The sequence below is a fragment of the Staurois parvus genome, unplaced genomic scaffold (genome assembly GCF_062004578.1).
Source record: "Staurois parvus isolate SC_StPar_1 unplaced genomic scaffold, SC_StPar_1.0 ptg001098l, whole genome shotgun sequence".
Classification (NCBI taxonomy): Eukaryota; Metazoa; Chordata; class Amphibia; order Anura; family Ranidae; genus Staurois; species Staurois parvus.
This window is the reverse complement of record NW_028318894.1, coordinates 875,229-898,157: the sequence shown is the minus strand read 5'-3', so window position 1 is coordinate 898,157 and position 22,929 is coordinate 875,229. Positions and strand designations below refer to the sequence as shown.

Sequence of the window (22,929 nt, the reverse complement as noted above, 5' to 3'; positions counted from 1 at the left end):
GCGTATTCTGTGCTGTTGCAGCCATTGTTTTGTTGAATGACTTGTATGCTTTGGGTCATTGTCCTGTTGCATCACCCATCCTCTGCGGAGCTTCAGTTGGTGGACAGATGGTCGTACGTTTTCCTGCAAAATGTCTTGATAAACTCTGGAATTCATTTTCCCATCAATGACAACAATCCCTCCAGGCCCTGAGGCAGCAAAGCAGCCCCAAACCATGATGCTCCCTCCGCCATGTTTTACAGTGGGGATGAGGTTTTGATGTTGGTGTGCTGTGCCTTTTTTTCTCCACACATAGTGTTGTGTGTTCTTCCCAAACAACTCAGTCTTGGTTTCATCTGTCCACAGTATATTTTGCCAGTAGTGCTGTGGAACATCCAGGTGCTCTTTTGCAAACTTCAAACGTGCTGCAATATTCCTTTTGGACAGCAATGGCTTCCTCCGTGGTGTCCTCCCATGTACTCCATTCTTGTTTAATGTTTTCCTTATTGTAGATGTGTCAACAAAAATGTTAGCATGTGCCAGAGATTTCTGTAGGTCTTTAGCTGACACTCTGGGATTCTTCTTTACCTCATGCAGCATTCTCGCTGTGCTCTTGCAGTCATTTTACAGGACGGCAACGCCTAGGGAGAGTAGCAACAGTGCTAAACTTTCTCCATTTGTAGACAGTCTGTCTTACCATGGACACATGAACATCAAGGCTTTTGGAGATACTTTTGTAACCCTTTCCAGCTTCATGCAAGTCAACAATTCTTGATCGTAGGTCTTCTGAGAGCTCTTTTCTGCGAGGCATGGTTCACATCAGACAGTGCTTCTTGAAACCAGTAAACCCAAAACAGGTGTGTGTTTTTTAAGGGCAAGACAGCTGTCAGCAACAAATCCAATATCATCACACTGATTGGAGTCAAGGTTGGCTCACTCCTGGCTCCAATTAGCTCTGGGAGAAGTCATTAAGCTAGGGCCTCACATACTTTTTCCTCCCTGCACTGTAAATGTTTACATGTTATGTGCAATTAAACCATGGCAACATCTAATGTTTGTGCAGTATTATGTTCAGCGGACTGTGTTCTTCTATTGTTGTGACTTAGATGACATTCAGAGCACATTTTATGCCCAATTCATGCAAAACTCCACATAATCCCAAGGGGTTCACATACTTTTTCTTGCAACTGTATATCAGGGTGTGTTTCTTCCCCACATGAGAGCTGGGATGTCCAGCAACATTCATCTAGAAGACATTTCCCACACTTATTATTATACAGTATTTATAAAGCGCCAATAGTTGGCTCAGCGCTGTACATTACAAAGGGGGACACAACATGTGATAGAACAATACCAATACAATGCAAAACATGAGGGGATCGAGGGCCCTGCTCTTTCGAGCTTACAATGTAGGAGGGAGGGGATGGTGGCACAGGAGGAGATAGCTGTGGGGGATGGAGTGGTAGGAAGAGTGGAGGAGGTTGGCAAGTTAGCAGGGGGTGGGGTAGGCTTCCCTGAAGAGATGGGTTTTCAGGGTGCGCCTAAAGGAGAGGAGAGTAGGTGATAATCTGATGGGTTGGGGCAGGGAGTTCAGGAGGATGGGTGACACCCTGGAGAAGTCCTGGAGGCAGGCATGGGAGGAGGAGACCAGGGAACTAGAGAGAAGGAGGTCTTGTGAGGAGCGGAGTGTGCGTGTTGGGTGGTACTTGGATATTAGGTCAGTGATGTAGTTCGGGGCAGTATGGTGGACAGCTTTGTACGTCAGGGTTAGGATTTTGATCCGTTGCGCAATCAGAAGCCAGTGGAGGGATTGGCAGAAGGGGGTGGCGGAGACAGAGCGGTTGGAAAGGTGGATGAGTCTGGCAGCTGTATTCAGGATCGACTGAAGTGGGGATAGCCTGTGGTGAGGCAGGCCAGTGAGGGGGGAGTTGCAGTAGTCGAGTCGTGATATGATGAGGGAGTGGATGAGCTGTTTAGTGGTTTCTGGAGTTAGGAACGTGCGGATTTTGGCGATGTTGCAGAGGTGGAGTCTGCATGAGAGAAGGTGACCCACACAAATGCATGTTTAGAAACTCTGACCTATTAAAATGGATACATGCTTTATTAATAACATTAAAAAAATGTTGGCCTATAGAACTTAAAGCACTAATACACCTCCAGGGTTGTGTGGGACCCCTGATGTACAGGAAGACAGGACTTCAGAGAGGAACATTTCCCTCACTCAGGACAGCAGAGTGGCTTCTCCCTCGTGTGAGATCTCTGATGTCTGTAAAGATTGGAGTTCTGTGAAAAACATTTCCCACACTCAGGACAAGAATATGGCTTCTCCCCTGTGTGACATCTCTTATGTTTGTAAAGATATCTGTTCTGTGAAAAACATTTTCCGCACTCAGGACAGGAATATGGCTTCTCCCCCGTGTGAGATCTCTGATGTGTGTGAAGACGGGACTTCATTGAAAAACATTGCCCGCACTCAGGACAAGAATAGAGCTTCTCCCCCTTGTGAGATCTCTCATGTTTATGAAGAAGGAACTGCCGCACAAAACATTTCCCACACTCAGGACAGGAATATGGCTTCTCCACTGTGTGTGATCTCTGATGTGTGTGAAGATTGGATATCTGTGAAAAACATTTCCTGCACTCAGGACAGGAATACGGCTTCTCCCCCGTGTGAGATCTCTGATGATTATGGAGTTTGTACTTCTCTAAAAAACATTTCCCACACTCAGAACAGAAAAATAACTTCTCCCCCGTGTGAGATCTCTGATGTCTGCAAAGACTGGACTTCACTGAAAAACATTTCCCACACTCAGGACAAGAATACGGCTTCTCCCCCGTGTGAGATCTTTCATGCACCTTAAGCTCTGATTTATGCCAGAAACCCTTCCCACACTCAGAACAGGAATGTGGCTTCTCCCCCGTGTGAGATCGTTGATGTGTGTAAAAATTGGACTTCACTGAAAAACATTTCCCGCACTCAGGACAGGAATAGGGCTTCTCCCCTGTGTGAGATCTTTCATGCACATTAAGCTCTGATTTATGCCAAAAACCCTTCCCACACTCAGGACAGGAATACGGCTTCTCCCCCGTGTGGGATCTTTGATGTGTGTAAAGATTGAACTTCACTGAAAAACATTTCCCACACACAGGACAGGAATACGGCTTCTCCCCCGTATGAGATCTCTGATGACTATGAAGTTTGGACTTCACTGAAAAACATTTCCCGCACTCAGAACAGGAATACGGCTTCTCCCTCCTGTGAGATCTTTCATGCACATTAAGCTCTGATTTATGCCGGAAACCCTTCCCACACTCAGAACAGAAAAATAGCTTCTCCCCCGTGTGAGATCTCTGATGTGTGTAAAGATTGGACTTCAATGAAAAACATTTCCCACACTCAGGACAGGAATACGGCTTTTCCCCTGTGTGAGATCTCTGATGTCTGTAAAGATTGGACTTCAGTGAAAAACATTTCCCGCACTCAGGGCAGGAATATGGCTGCTCCCCTGTGTGAGTTATTTTATGCCTATTAAGACCAGATTTATAAAGGAACCTCTTCCCGCACTCAGTACAGGAGAAGCTCTTCCCTGTTGGAAGGCCGGCCCGGTCCCGCACAGTCTGAGGTTCCTCAGGATACGAGGAATCCGATGGTCCATCTACACTGGGTGGTGCCGGATGGACATTGGAGGGAGTCGGGTTTTCTCCTGGACTATACTCTGTGATGTCCTCATCTTCTACTTTCCAGTCTGGAGACAAAGTGAGACAATCCTCGGAGGTTTTCCTCATCTCCCGGCCATGGACTAAAATACAAAGACAAAGAGGATTACTAGACAGGAGCTGATTGGTTCCCCCAAACCAGGACTCCGCCCACATCAGGCAGCTTGGTCTCTGAGGAGCTTACAATTACACCCTCAAGGGAACTAGGAAATGGCTCCTCTGATCTCCTACCAGGTCATTTCTTTATTCATGGACCTTAGTCAGAGAGTGAGGAAACAACCAGAACTGTCTTTTATAGGAGGGACAGTGATGAGGGGATTATAGGACGAGGGTCCCCACCCCCTCTATCACTCATCGCCATCTTCCCAACACCAGAAGTACTGCACTTCCTTATTTAGTCCATGATTTAGTCATGAAGAACAGCGGGGCTGAGCCCCACCAGAGGTCAGGGAGTGAGGATGGGGGGAGAACAACCAAGATGAAGACTGGACTGATCCTGAAGACCACCATCATTGGGGTATTGACTCCTCCCTCATTATCACTTTCTGTTTAAGGGTCCAAAGTTGGAGGATGTTATCACATTATTATCACCATGTAAAAGTCTGTGCTCCAATCACATCATCCGATATAAAATGTCCAGCTGGGAGGAAATGGGGGGAACATTAATATAATACATAAGGGGGGATATGATCAACATGTATAATACATAAGAGGGATATGATCTCCATGTATAATTCATAAGGGGGGGGGGGTATGATCTCCATGTATAATACATAAGGGGGGATATGATCTCCATGTATAATACATAAGGGGGGGGATATGATCTCCATGTATAATACATAAGGGGGGGATATGATCACCATGTATAATACATAAGGGGGGATATGATCTCCATGTATAATACATAAGGGGGGGTATGATCTCCATGTATAATACATAAGGGGGGATATGATCTCCATGTATAATACATAAGGGGGGATATGATCTCCATGTATAATACATAAGGGGGGATATGATCTCCATGTATAATACATAAGGGGGATATGATCTCCATGTATAATACATAAGGGGGGATATGATCTCCATGTATAATACATAAGGGGGGGATATGATCTCCATGTATAATACATAAGGGGGGATATGATCTCCATGTATAATACATAAGGGGGGATATGATCTCCATGTATAATACATAAGGGGGGATATGATCACCATGTATAATACATAAGGGGGGATATGATCTCCATGTATAATACATAAGGGGGATATGATCTCCATGTATAATACATAAGGGGGGATATGATCACCATGTATAATACATAAGGGGGGATATGATCTCCATGTATAATACATAAGGGGGGATATGACCTCCATGTATAATACATAAGGGGGATATGATCTCCATGTATAATACATAAGGGGGGATATGATCACCATGTATAATACATAAGGGGGGATATGATCTCCATGTATAATACATAAGGGGGATATGATCTCCATGTATAATACATAAGGGGGGTTGCTGTAGGAAAGTCCTGGATTCTTTCTTGGATACACAGAATATAACTGGATATAACATTTATAGGGAAAGTTGATCCAGGGAATATCTGATTGCCTCTCGGGGGATCAGGAAGGATTGTTTCCCCTGCAGGAGCAGATTGGATTGTGCTTTTCTGGGTTTTTGCCTTCTGGTGGATCAGCTGTGGGTGTCGGATTATAACTTTTATTTTTATTGGTACAACTAGATGGAATGTCTGTTTTCAGCCAGACTAACTATGTAACTATGTAGGTCCCACACCGCTGCCTCCCATCTCCTGAGACTGCACTGTGACTTGGGTCTGAGACACTACAGACATATCCCTCCACCCGGCACAGCCAGCAGATAACAGAGAAGGTCCCCTGGAGGAGTCAGGCACAAGGCAGGAGACCCCAGTCACATGTCCTGGGTGCCTACATTATGCAATGCTTATAGGAAAAATCAACATTTTGCTGCCAGCTGAACCCCAGAACCTCCATAAATCCAGTCTAGAGACATAAATTGTGTCTGCAGCACAGAGAAGGAAGATTATCCGAGAGAAATCCAGGAATACAGGACGGGGAACACAGCTCAGGAAAGTGACCAGGGGATTACAGGCTGATATCACCCAGTCCCCGCCCTACTCTGGACCAATCAGTGAGCAGTATGGGTGGAGGAATGGATTTAGTGTTCATGACCCACCTGTGCTGATCTCTGTAGGAGTGTCCTCCTCTATAAATGTCCCCGTTATTCCATCCTCCTCCATAGACTGCTGATCATCCCTCACATACGCCTCTTCTTCTTCTGCTTTCACCTCAAATTCTATATCGATTGGATCTCCACTCTAAATCAAGGAAATGAGAGAAAATATCATCTGTAAAATTTAAGGTCACAAGGTCACATACACTTCCACATATCATCTCCACAAGTCCATGTTCTAGATGCTCAATCCCACCAACCTTGCAACAATGAGGGATGGTGTGACCTTCCTGTGTGGAATCCCGGGAATACAGAGGACGGGGACATCTCTCTGGTGGGTTCCCATGACTGGATCCATCTGTAGGAAACACACACACTGACTGAATCCATTGTTTCTATGTGTTTATCAGATGATGGGGGATCTAGGTGGATCCTCCGTACTGCTCTCTCCTTTACAATAAAGTCTCCTCTTACCCGGTGATGTGAGGGGCGGCTGATTGTCCATCATGACGTCCTTGTAGAGATCCTTGTGTCCTTCTAAATACTCCCACTCCTCCATGGAGAAATAGACAGTGACACCCTGACACCTTATAGGAACCTGACACACACAATGATACAGTCACCATCCAGACACATCCCTTGTCTGTTACTGGAGAATGTCCCAGAATTCCCGGCACCGCTCACCTCTCCTGTCAGCAGCTCCATCATCTTCTTGGTGACTTCTAGAATCTTCTGTGTCTCCTGTCTTGTAGGGATCAGGGATGGAGGTGGGGGGATGGTGATGGGATTCTGGATTCTCGAGGATCTTGTGGTCATACGATGAGATCTCCTTCTGGTGTCATTGTCGGTAGATTTCTTCATGACTCCTGTACAGTTCTGTGTTATACAAAGATCAATCTCACTCTCCCATAATCCCTCACTTCTATGGTCAGCTCTAGATTTATTCTCCAGGGATTGGCCACAATGTGCCGACTCAGCAAAGGACAGACATGTCCATCCAATGATATGATGACAATGGGGTCAGATTTATAGCTCCTTCTAGAAGTCATATAATAGAGTCACTAATGGTTTACTAGTAAGGCTCACTGACCCACCAGGAAATGTCACCCATGGATTTAGTGGTCAGTGGGCGTGGCATGCTGGTAATCATGGGTCTCCCTGATTGGACGAAAGCTGAGATTGTTCTCTTCTATAACCAATGCCGCCATCTTGTGCTATAACCAAATCTCATAGAGTCCGGACACTTTATGTATTCATAGTACTTGTGTGGATGTCGTTATTGATTACAGAACATCAGAAGACTTCAAGTGACTCTGAATCCCTCCCAGTGTACAGCCGAGTCAGATTTAACCCCTTCATTACACTCACCTCTCCAGTCAGCAGGCTGAGGATCTCCAGGGTGAGCTTCAATATCGCCTCATTCCGGGGAAATTCCTTCCTTACAATCTTCACAAAACCCAAAGTCTGCTGATTGTCCATCATGACGTCCTTGTAGAGATCCTTGTGTCCTTCTAAATACTCCCACTCCTCCATGGAGAAATAGACAGTGACACCCTGACACCTTATAGGAACCTGACACACACAATGATACAGTCACCATCCAGACACATCCCTTGTCTGTTACTGGAGAATGTCCCAGAATTCCCGGCACCGCTCACCTCTCCTGTCAGCTGATGGACCATCATGGTGGTCAGTTCCAGAATCTTCTGCTCTTTCTCCCTCTCAGGTATCAGAGAATGAGATGGAGGCACCATGGTGAGGCTCCAGGTTCTGCTCCATCCTCCTGAGATTGGCTCCCCACTAGACTTCTTCTTTACAACATAATCCTACAGATCAGGAGAAAAATAAAACAATATCAACCACCTGACATCATCTAAATGTGTGCAAAAATAAAATGGTCTATTGACCAGAATAGACAAGAGTGATGTCATGTGACCTCCCAGAATCCTCCTCACCTCTCTGGTCAGGTCTGTGTTTTATTAATAGAGATAAGAGTGATGTCATGTGACCTCCCAGAATCCTCCTCACCTCTCCGGTCAGGTCTGTGTTTTATTATCAGAGATGAGTGATGTCATGTGACCTCCCAGAATCCTCCTCACCTCTCTGGTCAGGTCTGTGTTTTATTAATAGAGATAAGAGTGATGTCATGTGACCTCCCAGAATCCTCCTCACCTCTCCGGTCAGGTCTGTGTTTTATTAATAAAGATAAGAGTGATGTCATGTGACCTCCCAGAATCCTCCTCACCTCTACGGTCAGGTCTGTGTTTTATTAATAGAGATAAGAGTGATGTCATGTGACCTCCCAGAATCCCCCTCACCTCTCCGGTCAGCAGGTAGATGATCTCCAGTGTGAGGTTTAGTATCTTCTCAGTCATGTGACTCCGGTCCTCCTCCATCCTCATTGGTGCCATCATGTGATCTATACAGGTCTCCTTGTAGACGGATAACTTTGGGAAATGAAAGTAAGAATGATTTGGATGGTATTGGTCACACAATAATAGGATGTGGATGTGAGGGGGGAATAAGGAGGGTTGCTGGACATTGAAGAACTACTCCCCCCATGGTAAGACATTTAGTTTGGACTGTTTAGTGTTTACTACAATTTTGAGGTCCGGGGACCCTTTTCTCTGTTGGGTTTGTTTGGTCTCTGAACTGGTTTGATGAGTTTTAGATCTGCAGACAAGGAATGATAAATCTGATCCTTCCTATGACTAGTTTGCTCTGAGGCAGTGCTGTGAGGTCAATGTCGGCTCATCATGCAGGGATGGTCACTTTACATCACCCGACGCCCGGGACATGTAGTTCTGGGGGCCGGGCAAGTATTGTGTTTAATCTTTATCCCTGCTGAGGGCAAGCCGCAGGGCTCTCCTTTCAGGTGCCAGCCTCTGCCACCCCGTGTGTGTGAACCTCTCCTGTACCTACTATGCTTCCCCGGCTCTGCTTGCCCATCTGTGGGCCCGGGTCAGCGGGTGTCGGTGGGTAGAGGGGATGGAGGAGAGCGGACATGTTCACTCCCTTCTTGTCCTGACCCAGAAGTGACTTTATGACAGATTTCCCGACCATCGAGGCCGGCAAAGAATGTAATGCGGTGCGATGTGCACTACATTACATCCAATGGAGTACAGGGGAGACATTGGGGGTCTTTTAGACCTTGGATGTCTCAATAAAGAGAACCTCTCATCAAGAGTCATCTCATAGAGGATTTTGTCCCCTTAAGCAAAAATGCTTTTTTTTAATTGTAAAGAATTTAAGTTACACCAAAGTACATAACTCCACCCCTTAAAAAATTTTGAGGCTCCCCACCCCCACATATATGCACACCCAAACATAAGAGCACACGCTGGAGCGCCTACACGTGATAACATTGATTGTGATACACGTTACATATCGCCGGTCACACCAGAATGAGAGGATAATTCTAGGAGCAGACCTCCTCCGTACTCTATACTGATGACCTAGAAGGGGCTATAAATGTGTCCCCTATAGATAATACCGGGGACTAAAGGTTGTCACCATTTCAGCACACACAACTTAAGGTTTGACATGTTGGATATCTATTTACTCGCTGCAACCTCGGCTTTTATATTTTTACACATAAATGGGTCATTTATTGCTTTTTTGTGCCCTGAAATCAGCTTAAGTGTATTTTTTAATGAAATTTTGCATTTCCTAGACTTTGTGATAATGTTTTGTGACATAAAATATTGGAACTGCCGCTATTTTATTCTCTAAAGTCTCTACTTTCAGAAAATCGATATTTTGGGGGTTTTGCGTCATCTTTAGGCCCAAAATTATTTTTTAAACGTGTGCAAAAAAATGCAAAAACGGCTCTGGGAGTGAAAGGATAAGCAGGACACTCCCCTTTCCTGAGGAGCAGCAAATCGGTTCTCATTACACTGCAAGGTCTCTCCCCTCCCTGCTAGTCCCCGGGTGCGGTGCTGGAGACAGGCGGGGGAGGGGAGGAGGAGATAAACAGCGCAATGTTACACATATTACACATTTGAGTTGCTATAAAGCCCCTTTCATTTTTTAAAGCCCCAAACATTCCTAAAACAGCTTCAAATTTATATACATTTGTTGTAAATAGGAAATAACATCTTATTACCTCCTCTGCTGCCACTTCCACCAACGTCTCCTCTATACCTCCTCCTGCCTCACCTCTCATCTGAAACTTCCTGTCTGTGCCTGACATCACTTCCTGTCTGTCCCTGACATCACTTCCTGTCTGTACCTGACATCACTTCCTGTCTGCATTCCATAGAGACTTCCTGTGTGAGTATAGGTGAGATCCCCACCTTGTGGAGTTCAGAGGAACTGCAGCCCTGAGATCCATCCCATAATCCCCCTTCCTGTATAATATGTACCTTACAGGGATACTACGGGAGATGAAACATTACTGAATAAAGGAAGAAGAAATAAATGTAACTCTTATGTAACCAACTGTTCAACAAACATCTCTTATTACATATAGAAAAGTCTTACAAACACAGAACACAAAATACAAATGTATAGCTAATGAGAGCGATCCCGCCAAACCTGATCCTTCTGGGGGGGACAATGCAAAAATATATATCAATCCACTCATAATGACATCATCTTCTGGGAGTGTCTGCACATCCATCCATTTCATACACATTTCACTGTCTCAGCAGATCCCCTGCAGCCTATTATCACCCATTTCCCTCTCTATGTCTCAGCAGATCTCCTGCAGCCTATTAGCACCCATTTCCCTCTCTATGTCTCAGCAGATCTCCTGCAGCCTATTGGCACCCATTTTCCTTTCTATGTCTCAGCAGATCTCCTGCAGACTATTAGTGCCCATTTCCCTTTCTATGTCTCAGCGGATCTCCTGCAGCCTTTTAGTGCCCATTTCCCTCTCTATGTCTCAGTGGATCTCCTGCAGCCTATTAGCACCCATTTCCCTTTCTACGTCTCAGCAAAATGGTGCAATTAAAATATTTACAGAAAAAGATGTAACAAAGATATAAAGAACAATAAAACAGCAGAGAAATAAAAGAAAGGAGTTCTGAAGGCAGAATACTTGCAATATCCTTGGTTTAGCAGAGTCCAATTGTCCGAACAAAAGGATTGCCTTGGCTCTCTAGTCTCCTAGATGGTTCCTGATTGATGTTACACGAGAGCTGTCTTCTCCAGGCTGTCAGTCTTTTTCTATCATATCAAAGGGGTGTCTCCTGAGAACAAATGACCAATCATGCAGTTTGGGGAGGGGTGTTAGGCGGTAACCAAGGTTATGACCAAATCTCTTCCAATTTCATACTAAGGTCAATAACCTCCAATAGGTACAGGCAGCATCCTAGCAACTGGCAGATTAATATTCAGAATTATATTCCAAACACAAAGATACCAAACATAGCGCACCCTTGTCACCCAGGAGGGAAGAGACTAATTAGAGGTTTACAGCCCTGGAGATGATCTATCTGTGTTTTATTTAGGATAAGAGATCCTGTTGACCTCCGTTCAGCTTGTAGCTATGCATTCCATGGACAAAGGGATGAGGGAGGACAGAAGGGAACATGGCTGAGACCTAACAAGATGGCTGTCATGTACAGCGTCCATGCCTCTGTGGCGCACATTCGTCACAGAAGGAGGTCCTGATTCCTCTATATAGATCTTTATATCACTAGAGGGGTCACCAGCAGGAGGAAGGAGGTCCCGATTCCTCTATATAGATCTTTATATCACTAGAGGGGTCACCGGCGGGAGGAAGGGGGGTCCCGATTTCTCTATATAGATCTTTATATCACTAGAAGGGTCACCTGCAGGAGGAAGGAGGTCCTGATTCCTCTATATAGATCTTTATATCACTAGAGGGGTCACCGGCAGGAGGAAGGAGGTCCTGATTCCCCTATATAGATCTTTATATCACTAGAGGGGTCACCGGCAGGAGGAAGGAGGTCCTGATTCCCCTATATAGATCTTTATATCACTAGAGGGGTCACCGGCAGGAGGAAGGAGGTCCTGATTCCTCTATATAGATCTTTATATCACTAGAGGGGTCCCCAGCAGGAGGAAGGAGGTCCCGATTCCTCTATATAGATCTTTATATCACTAGAGGGGTCACCGGCAGGAGGAAGGAGGTCCCGATTCCTCTATATAGATCTTTATATCACTAGAGGGGTCACCAGCAGGAGGAAGGAGGTCCTGATTCCTCTATATAGATCTTTATATCACTAGAGGGGTCATGAATCATGCTGAGCCCTCTCTGGGTAGTTATGTCTGAGACTGCAGAAGGACCCATGGCTGTTGAGACATCTGACTTGGTTGGTAATTGGTTTTCCATGTGCTCAAGGATTCTTTTGCAACCTCTGCACCATGTAAGACAAGGCAGAGATTGATTGACAGATGTCCCCTATTGCAGAGGCCTCCCTTTCAGACTCCATCATTGGCTGACTGGTACTGTCATGTACCTGATGGGGGACTGAAATGACAAGGTCGGCCTTACTTGTGTCACTAGCCCTGACCCCACTGAAAGAGGAACAGAGGGTGTCTAGGGACCAGGGGGACAAGAGCGCCAGCAGGTGTTGTTTGCAGCTCTTGCAGTTGGAGACTTTGGAAGACTGATAAACCTCCAATTGAGGCACAGTAGTGATATGCAGAGCTGGTATGGTAGATCACCAGGTGTGCACCAGAGCAAGGTAGGAAGCAGGCATGGGAGACAGGAGCAGTGTCATAGGAATAGCCGGGGTCATTAATGGGCGGACAGCAAGGTACCAAATCATAAGCAATTCAAAGTCAGGAGCAGAGCCGAAGTCAGGAACCAGTATCAAGCAGGGGAGTAATCAGCGTCAGGTCAGGAACAAGCCAGGTCAGCAACAAGGAAATCACACATAGGAACGAGCAAGAAACAGGGAACAGCTGAAGACCAGTCAGCACTCAGCACAGGCAAAGGCACCTTTTAAATAGTCCACCTGGAGCCAATCTTCACCGTGCATGATTGTGCATTTCTGTGCACATGCGCACGTCTAATCACCAGCCGTCTCACGGGAATTCCCTTACAGAGGGGTCACCGGGGAGATGAAGGAGGTCCTGATTCCTCTATATAGATCTTTATATCACTAGAGGGGTCACCGGCAGGAGGAAGGAGGTCCTGATTCCTCTATACAGATCTTTATATCACTAGAGGGGTCACCGGCGAGAGGAAGGAGGTCCCGATTCCTCTATATAGATCTTTATATCACTAGAGGGGTCACCGGCGAGAGGAAGGAGGTCCTGATTCCTCTATATAGATCTTTATATCACTAGAGGGGTCACTGGCAGGAGGAAGGAGGTCCCAATTCCTCTATATAGATCTATCACTAGAGGGGTCACCAGCAGGAGGAAGGAGGTCCTGATTCCTCTATATAGATCTTTCTATCACTAGAGGGGTCACCAGCAACCTCATTTAGAATACTGTGTCCAGTTCTGGAGACCTCACTTACATAAAGGTATTGATAAGACAGAACGAGTCCAGAGACGGGGAATACAAATAGTGATATCAGGAGAGACTTCAGGAACGTAACATGTCCAGTCTGGAGGAGAGAAGGGAAAGGGGAGACATGACTGAAACCTTTACATACAACAAGGGAGTGAAGAAGGTTCAGGAGGGCAGGATTTTCAATATGAAACCAAAATGAAGAACACGAGGACATGACCTCCAACTAACTGGAGGAAAGTTCACAACTAATCTCAGAAAGTATTATTTTACTGAAAGAGTAGTTGATGCTAGGAATACATTTCCAGTAGAGGTATTGAGCCAGAGACAAATCACAGAGATCATCACAATAGTACACAATTAATGGCTATGAATGAAAGCCATTCATTATGTACAACTGTCATGTGATCACTGTGATTGGTCATAGCAATCACATGGTACTGGGCTGGCCTGGTACAATGATCTGTCATCTGGTGGACACAGCAGGTGACATATCAAGATATAGCAGAGCCACTAGACTTGGAGGACTTCATATGATGTCCACTAGAGATGAGCGAAGTATTCAAAAATTCGATTCGACTGATTCGGCGAATTCGTGGAAAAATTTTGATTCAAGTCGAATATATTCGCTGTGAATTTAACTTAAAAAAGGGTGTTTCTAGGCTTCAGAGAGACTTAATATTAGTGCAGAACACTGTACCTTTAATTTAAATGCCCTTGGAGTCTGCTGGGGAAGAGAAATAATACTGTCAGTCAGTATGACATGCAGATGAGTGCCGTCGATCTTAGAATCACCGCACACTTCACTCATTTGGGCAGTCACGGGGCCAAAACCAGAGTGTGGAGCCACAGTGTGGCGGTGGAGGCAGCAGCAATGGGAGGCCATACAGCACCCTATGACAAAAATGGAAACCACCAGCAGTGTGAGGAGACCTGAAAGTGGCACATGGCAGAGTGTGGCGATGGAGACAGCAGCAATGGGAGGCCGTACAGGGACCCATGACACACTCTGGACCTGGCAGCAGCATGAGGAGGCGGTACAGGGGCCCATGACAGATTACGGGCCTGGCAGCAGCATGAGGAGTTGGTACGGGGGCCCATGACAGAATACGGGCCTGGCAGCAGCAATGGGAGGCCGTACAGGGACCCATGACACACTCTGGACCTGGCAGCAGCATGGGGAGGCGGTACAGGGGCCCATGACAGATTACGGGCCTGGCAGCAGCATGAGGAGTCGGTACGGGGGCCCATGACACACTCTGGACCTGGCAGCAGCATGAGGAGGCGGTACAGTGGCGCATGACAGATTACGAGCCTGGCAGCAGCAACTTGGACAGGAGGACGTTCAGCTTCTGCACCGTCGGGTGCGTGCTCGCAAACTGTTGTCTCTTGGAAACGGATTCCAAGAAAGACTGCTGACGGAATCCGTGAAGAGGAGTAGCAGGAGAAGGAGCATCTGAACGAGCGGAATATGCCAACAAGCGACAACAGGGGCCCATGACAGATTACGGGCCTGGCAGCAGCATGAGGAGTCGGTACGGGGGCCCATGGCAGATTAGGGGCCTGGCAGCAGCTATGGGAGGCCCGTAATCTGCCAGCACCCTATGACAAAAAATGGAACCCACCAGCAGTGTGAGGAGACCTGAAAGTGGCACATGGCAGAGTGTGGCGATGGAGACAGCAGCAATGGGAGGCCGTACAGGGACCCATGAGAGACTCTGGACCTGGCAGCAGCATGAGGAGGCGGTATAGGGGCCCATGGCAGATTAGGGGCCTGGCAGCAGCTATGGGAGGCCCTTAATCTGCCAGCACCCTATGACAAAAAATGGAACACACCAGCAGTGTGAGGAGACCTGAAAGTGGCACATGGCAGAGTGTGGCGATGGAGACAGCAGCAATGGGAGGCCGTACAGGGACCCATGAGAGACTCTGGACCTGGCAGCAGCATGAGGAGGCGGTATAGGGGCCCATGGCAGATTAGGGGCCTGGCAGCAGCTATGGGAGGCCCGTAATCTGCCAGCACCCTATGACAAAAAATGGAACACACCAGCAGTGTGAGGAGACCTGAAAGTGGCACATGTTTGGGGCATGATTCATGGCGGATTTAGTCAGTTGTGTCAGGAACTGGTGGTTTGAAATCCAGACTAATCCACGCCTGATTCATTTTCACAAACGTGAGTCTCTCCACACTTTGGGTGGACAGTCGTGTCCTCCGCGGAGTTGCAATACCTCCTGCCGCACTAAACACGCGCTCCGATGCCACGCTACTGGCCGGGCATGACAGCCTTTCAAGGGCAAATTCAGCTAGTTGGGGCCAAAGGTCAAGTTTCGTTGCCCAGTAGTCAAGGGGATTGTCTACCTCGGTTGGCAGGGTGCTGTCCAAGTAGGCCTAAGCCTGTTGTTTGAGGTCCTGCTCCAGGTCCACCTGATGCTGCTGCTGCTGCTGCTGCTGCTGCTGCGGCTGGTTAGTAGTTTCCTCACTGCGCTGGTGAAGAAAGCTACTCATCATCGACTGCAGACTGAGGCAGCCGCTGCTGGTGGAGCTGCCACTGCTCCTACCACCCCACCCCTCCCCTGCTGCCATGGCAGCGGAACGCGAGCGCACAGGGCCCACAGTGTCTGAGGATGGACGTTGGCGCAGAAAGGCAGAGACCAACTGACTACATAGGTGGTTTTTATAGTACGTTATTTTGGCCTCCCTCTCAGCAGGTGTGAAAAAGGCCACCATTTTTGAACGGTAGCGAGGGTCCAACAAGGTGGACAGCCAAAAGTCATCCCTCTGTCTGATGGTTATTATTCGGCTGTCGCTACGCAAGCAACCGAGCATGCTATGGGCCATTTGTGCCAAGGAATGCGAGGGACTCCCTGCCTCCATCTCCACAGCATACTGCCACGGTGCGTCTGGGTCCTCTGTCTCCTCTTCCACCTCCTCTACCAGATGCTCCTGCTTCTCCACTCCTGTCCACTGAGTGGAAAAACCACCCATTTCACTCAATAATTCCTGAGCACCAATGTCCTCCTCTACCTCCTCCTCTTCTTCCTGACCTGCCCCCACAGGGGTCATGTGGCGTTGAGATCTGTGCGCCACGTCTACCACACCCTGACCAGCCATTGTTAACAGCATTTGTTCCAGGACGTGCAACAGAGGAATGACGTCGTTCATCCCATAGTCCTGCCGACTCACGAATAGCGTGGCCTCCTCAAAGGGCCTGAGCAAGCGCAGGTGTCACGCATGAGCTGCCAATGGCTGACATCTAAGTTACACAGGGAGTACCTTTATCCGCTTTTAACATCAGGAAATCTGTGATGGCCTTTTGCTGTTCGTAAATGCGGTATAACATATGTAGGGTTGAATTCCACCTTGTTGCAACGTCACAGCATGAGGAGTCGGTATAGGGGCCCATGGCAGATTAGGGGCCTGGCAACAGCTATGGGAGGCCCGTAATCTGCCAGCACCCTATGACAAAAAATGGAACACACCAGCAGTGTGAGGAGACCTGAAAGTGGCACATGGCAGAGTGTGGCGATGGAGACAGCAGCAATGGGAGGCCGTACAGGGACCCATGAGAGACTCTGGACCTGGCAGCAGCATGAGGAGGCGGTATATAGGGGCCTATGGCAGATTAGGGGCCTGGCAGCAGCTATAGGAGGCCCGTAATCTGCCAGCACCCTATGTCAAAAAATTCAACACACCAGCAGTGTGTGAGGAGACCTGAAAGTGGCACATGGCAGAGTGTGGCGATGGAGACAGCAGCAATGGGAGGCCGTACAGGGACCCATGACAGACTCGGGACTTGGCAGCAGCATGAGGAGGCGGTATATAGGGGCTTATGGCAGATTAGGGGCCTGGCAGCAGCTATAGGAGGTCCGTAATCTGCCAGCACCCTATGTCAAAAAATTCAACACACCAGCAGTGTGAGGAGACCTGAAAGTGGCACATGGCAGAGTGTGGCGATGGAGACAGCAGCAATGGGAGGCCGTACAGGGACCCATGACAGACTCTGGACTTGGCAGCAGCATGAGGAGGCGGTATATAGGGGCCTATGGCAGATTAGGGGCCTGGCAGCAGCTATAGGAGGCCCGTAATCTGCCAGCACCCTATGTCAAAAAATTCAACACACCAGCAGTGTGAGGAGACCTGAAAGTGGCACATGGCAGAGTGTGGCGATGGAGACAGCAGCAATGGGAGGCCGTACAGGGACCCATGACAGACTCTGAACTTGGCAGCAGCATGAGGAGGCAGTATATAGGGGCCCATGGCAGATTAGGGGCCTGGCAGCAGCTATGGGAGGCCCGTAATCTGCCAGCACCCTATGTCAAAAAATTGAACACACCAGCAGTGTGTGAGGAGACCTGAAAGTGGCACATGGCAGAGTGTGGCGATGGAGACAGCAGCAATGGGAGGCCGTACAGGGACCCATGACAGACTCTGGACTTGGCAGCAGCATGAGGAGGCGGTATATAGGGGCCCATGGCAGATTAGGGGCCTGGCAGCAGCTATGGGAGGCCCGTAATCTGCCAGCACCCTATGTCAAAAAATTGAACACACCAGCAGTGTGTGAGGAGACCTGAAAGTGGCACATGGCAGATTGTGGCGATGGAGACAGCAGCAATGGGAGGCCGTACAGGGACCCATGAGAGACTCTGGACCTGGCAGCAGCATGAGGAGGCGGTATATAGGGGCCTATGGCAGATTAGGGGCCTGGCAGCAGCTATAGGAGGCCCGTAATCTGCCAGCACCCTATGTCAAAAAATTCAACACACCAGCAGTGTGAGGAGACCTGAAAGTGGCACATGGCAGAGTGTGGCGATGGAGACAGCAGCAATGGGAGGCCGTACAGGGACCCATGAGAGACTCTGGACCTGGCAGCAGCATGAGGAAGCGGTATATAGGGGCCTATGGCAGATTAGGGGCCTGGCAGCAGCTATGGGAGGCCCATAATCTGCCAGCACCCTATGTCAAAAAATTCTACACACCAGCAGTGTGTGAGGAGACCTGAAAGTGGCACATGGCAGAGTGTGGCGATGGAGACAGCAGCAATGGGAGGCCGTACAGGGACCCATGAGAGACTCTGGACCTGGCAGCAGCATGAGGAAGCGGTATATAGGGGCCTATGGCAGATTAGGGGCCTGGCAGCAGCTATGGGAGGCCCATAATCTGCCAGCACCCTATGTTAAAAAATTCTACACACCAGCAGTGTGTGAGGAGACCTGAAAGTGGCACATGGCAGAGTGTGGCGATGGAGACAGCAGCAATGGGAGGCCGTACAGGGACCCATGAGAGACTCTGGACTTGGCAGCAGCATGAGGAGGCGGTATATAGGGGCCTATGGCAGATTAGGGGCCTGGCAGCAGCTATGGGAGGCCCTTAATCTGCCAGCACCCTATGTCAAAAAATTCAACACACCAGCAGTGTGAGGAGACCTGAAAGTGGCACATGGCAGAGTGTGGCGATGGAGACAGCAGCAATGGCAGGCCGTACAGGGACCCATGAGAGACTCTGGACCTGGCAGCAGCATGAGGAGGCGGTATATAGGGGCCTATGGCAGATTAGGGGCCTGGCAGCAGCTATGGGAGGCCCTTAATCTGCCAGCACCCTATGTCAAAAAATTCAACACACCAGCAGTGTGAGGAGACCTGAAAGTGGCACATGGCAGAGTGTGGCGATGGAGACAGCAGCAATGGGAGGCCGTACAGGGACCCATGACAGACTCTGGACCTGGCAGCAGCATGAGGAGGCGGTATATAGGGGCCTATGGCAGATTAGGGGCCTGGCAGCAGCTATGGGAGGCCCGTAATCTGCCAGCACCCTATGTCAAAAAATTCTACACACCAGCAGTGTGTGAGGAGACCTGAAAGTGGCACATGGCAGAGTGTGGCGATGGAGACAGCAGCAATGGGAGGCCGTACAGGGACCCATGACAGACTCTGGACCTGGCAGCAGCATGAGGAGGCGGTATATAGGGGCCTATGGCAGATTAGGGGCCTGGCAGCAGCTATGGGAGGCCCTTAATCTGCCAGCACCCTATGTCAAAAAATTCAACACACCAGCAGTGTGAGGAGACCTGAAAGTGGCACATGGCAGAGTGTGGCGATGGAGACAGCAGCAATGGGAGGCCGTACAGGGACCCATGACAGACTCTGGACCTGGCAGCAGCATGATGAGGCGGTATATAGGGGCCTATGGCAGATTAGGGGCCTGGCAGCAGCAATGGGAGGCCCGTAATCTGCCAGCACCCTATGTCAAAAAATTCTACACACCAGCAGTGTGTGAGGAGACCTGAAAGTGGCACATGGCAGAGTGTGGCGATGGAGACAGCAGCAATGGGAGGCCGTACAGGGACCCATGAGAGACTCTGGACCTGGCAGCAGCATGAGGAAGCGGTATATAGGGGCCTATGGCAGATTAGGGGCCTGGCAGCAGCTATGGGAGGCCCATAATCTGCCAGCACCCTATGTCAAAAAATTCTACACACCAGCAGTGTGTGAGGAGACCTGAAAGTGGCACATGGCAGAGTGTGGCGATGGAGACAGCAGCAATGGGAGGCCGTACAGGGACCCATGAGAGACTCTGGACCTGGCAGCAGCATGAGGAAGCGGTATATAGGGGCCTATGGCAGATTAGGGGCCTGGCAGCAGCTATGGGAGGCCCATAATCTGCCAGCACCCTATGTTAAAAAATTCTACACACCAGCAGTGTGTGAGGAGACCTGAAAGTGGCACATGGCAGAGTGTGGCGATGGAGACAGCAGCAATGGGAGGCCGTACAGGGACCCATGAGAGACTCTGGACCTGGCAGCAGCATGAGGAAGCGGTATATAGGGGCCTATGGCAGATTAGGGGCCTGGCAGCAGCTATGGGAGGCCCATAATCTGCCAGCACCCTATGTCAAAAAATTCTACACACCAGCAGTGTGTGAGGAGACCTGAAAGTGGCACATGGCAGAGTGTGGCGATGGAGACAGCAGCAATGGGAGGCCGTACAGGGACCCATGAGAGACTCTGGACCTGGCAGCAGCATGAGGAGGCGGTATATAGGGGCCTATGGCAGATTAGGGGCCTGGCAGCAGCTATGGGAGGCCCTTAATCTGCCAGCACCCTATGTCAAAAAATTCAACACACCAGCAGTGTGAGGAGACCTGAAAGTGGCACATGGCAGAGTGTGGCGATGGAGACAGCAGCAATGGCAGGCCGTACAGGGACCCATGAGAGACTCTGGACCTGGCAGCAGCATGAGGAGGCGGTATATAGGGGCCTATGGCAGATTAGGGGCCTGGCAGCAGCTATGGGAGGCCCTTAATCTGCCAGCACCCTATGTCAAAAAATTCAACACACCAGCAGTGTGAGGAGACCTGAAAGTGGCACATGGCAGAGTGTGGCGATGGAGACAGCAGCAATGGGAGGCCGTACAGGGACCCATGACAGACTCTGGACCTGGCAGCAGCATGAGGAGGCGGTATATAGGGGCCTATGGCAGATTAGGGGCCTGGCAGCAGCAATGGGAGGCCCGTAATCTGCCAGCACCCTATGTCAAAAAATTCTACACACCAGCAGTGTGTGAGGAGACCTGAAAGTGGCACATGGCAGAGTGTGGCGATGGAGACAGCAGCAATGGGAGGCCGTACAGGGACCCATGACAGACTCTGGACCTGGCAGCAGCATGAGGAGGCGGTATATAGGGGCCTATGGCAGATTAGGGGCCTGGCAGCAGCTATAGGAGGCCCATAATCTGCCAGCACCCTATGTCAAAAACTTCAACACACCAGCAGTGTGAGGAGACCTGAAAGTGGCACATGGCAGAGTGTGGCGATGGAGACAGCAGCAATGGGAGGCCGTACAGGGACCCATGACAGACTCTGGACCTGGCAGCAGCATGAGGAGGCGGTATATAGGGGCCTATGGCAGATTAGGGGCCTGGCAGCAGCTATGGGAGGCCCTTAATCTGCCAGCACCCTATGTCAAAAAATTCAACACACCAGCAGTGTGAGGAGACCTGAAAGTGGCACATGGCAGAGTGTGGCGATGGAGACAGCAGCAATGGGAGGCCGTACAGGGACCCATGACAGACTCTGGACCTGGCAGCAGCATGAGGAGGCGGTATATAGGGGCCTATGGCAGATTAGGGGCCTGGCAGCAGCTATGGGAGGCCCTTAATCTGCCAGCACCCTATGTCAAAAAATTCTACACACCAGCAGTGTGAGGAGACCTGAAAGTGGCACATGGCATGAGAGACTCTGGACCTGGCAGCAGCATGAGGAAGCGGTATATAGGGGCCTATGGCAGATTAGGGGCCTGGCAGCAGCAATGGGAGGCCCATAATCTGCCAGCACCCTATGTCAAAAAATTCTACACACCAGCAGTGTGTGAGGAGACCTGAAAGTGGCACATGGCAGAGTGTGGCGATGGAGACAGCAGCAATGGGAGGCCGTACAGGGACCCATGAGAGACTCTGGACCTGGCAGCAGCATGAGGAAGCGGTATATAGGGGCCTATGGCAGATTAGGGGCCTGGCAGCAGCTATAGGAGGCCCATAATCTGCCAGCACCCTATGTCAAAAAAATCTACACACCAGCAGTGTGTGAGGAGACCTCAAAGTGGCACATGTTTGAGGCATGATTCATGGCGGATTTAGTCAGTTGTGTCAGGAACTGGTGGTTTGAAATCCAGACTAATCCACGCCTGATTCATTTTCACAAACGTGAGTCTCTCCACACTTTGGGTGGACAGTCGTGTCCTCCGCGGAGTTACAATACCTCCTGCCGCACTAAACACGCGCTCCGATGCCACGCTACTGGCTGGGCATGACAGCCTTTCAAGGGCAAATTCAGCTAGTTGGGGCCAAAGGTCAAGTTTCGTTGCCCAGTAGTCAAGGGGATTGTCTACCTCGGTTGGCAGGGTGCTGTCCAAGTAGGCCCAAGCCTGTTGTTTGAGGTCCTGCTCCAGGTCCACCTGATGCTGCTGCTGCTGCTGCGGCTGGTTAGTAGTTTCCTCACTGCGCTGGTGAAGAAAGCTACTCATCATCGACTGCAGACTGAGGCAGCTGCTGCTGGTGGAGCTGCCACTGCTCCTACCACCCCACCCCTCCCCTGCTGCCATGGCAGCGGAACGCGAGCGCACAGGGCCCACAGTGTCTGAGGATGGACGTTGGCGCACAAAGGCAGAGACCAACTGACTACATAGGTGGTTTTTATAGTACGTTATTTTGGCCTCCCTCTCAGCAGGTGTGAAAAAGGCCACCATTTTGGAACGGTAGCGAGGGTCCAACAAGGTGGACAGCCAAAAGTCATCCCTCTGTCTGATGGTTATTATTCGGCTGTCGCTACGCAAGCAACCGAGCATGCTATGGGCCATTTGTGCCAAGGAATGCGAGGGACTCCCTGCCTCCATCTCCACAGCATACTGCCACGGTGCGTCTGGGTCCTCTGTCTCCTCCTCCTCCTCCTCTACCAGATGCTCCTGCTCCTCCACTCCTGTCCGCTGAGTGGAAAAACCACCCATTTCACTCAATAATTCCTGAGCACAAATGTCCTCCTCTACCTCCTCCTCTTCTTCCTGTCCTGCCCCCACAGGGGTCATGTGGCGTTGAG

At 49.5% G+C, this 22,929-nt stretch overlaps 2 protein-coding genes across 2 annotated transcripts in view; both read right to left on the bottom strand.

Moving 5' to 3' along the window:
- Positions 1-1,406: 1,406 nt before the first annotated feature.
- LOC149440277 (uncharacterized) overlaps positions 1,407-22,929 on the bottom strand; it is a 62,271-nt gene continuing 40,748 nt past the window's right edge. The window contains exon 2 of the mRNA XM_089658823.1: positions 1,407-3,479. Coding sequence (XP_089514949.1) covers positions 2,197-3,479 — 1,283 coding nt within the window. The 3' untranslated portion in view covers positions 1,407-2,196. The remainder of the gene's footprint in view (positions 3,480-22,929) is intronic.
- Positions 6,318-7,477, bottom strand: LOC149440278 (gastrula zinc finger protein XlCGF66.1-like). Its single transcript, XM_089658826.1, has 3 exons — positions 7,280-7,477; positions 6,596-6,787; positions 6,318-6,509 (listed from the first exon to the last, which is right to left on the bottom strand). The coding sequence occupies exons 1-3, from the start codon at positions 7,442-7,444 to the stop codon at positions 6,318-6,320; spliced, it is 549 nt and encodes a 182-aa protein (XP_089514952.1). The 5' UTR covers positions 7,445-7,477.

What these genes read in the sequence shown, in the direction of transcription:
- LOC149440278 (XM_089658826.1), bottom strand. Translation starts at nt 7,444, where the DNA reads ATGGAGGAGTGGGAGTATTTAGAAGGACACAAGGATCTCTACAAGGAC. An exon ending in TCAGCCTGCTGACTGGAGAG is followed by an intron (nt 6,788 to 7,279) that starts GTGAGTGTAATG and finishes TGTATAACACAG; the next exon opens with AACTGTACAGGAGTCATGAA. An exon ending in TGGAGCTGCTGACAGGAGAG is followed by an intron (nt 6,510 to 6,595) that starts GTGAGCGGTGCC and finishes TGTGTGTGTCAG; the next exon opens with GTTCCTATAAGGTGTCAGGG.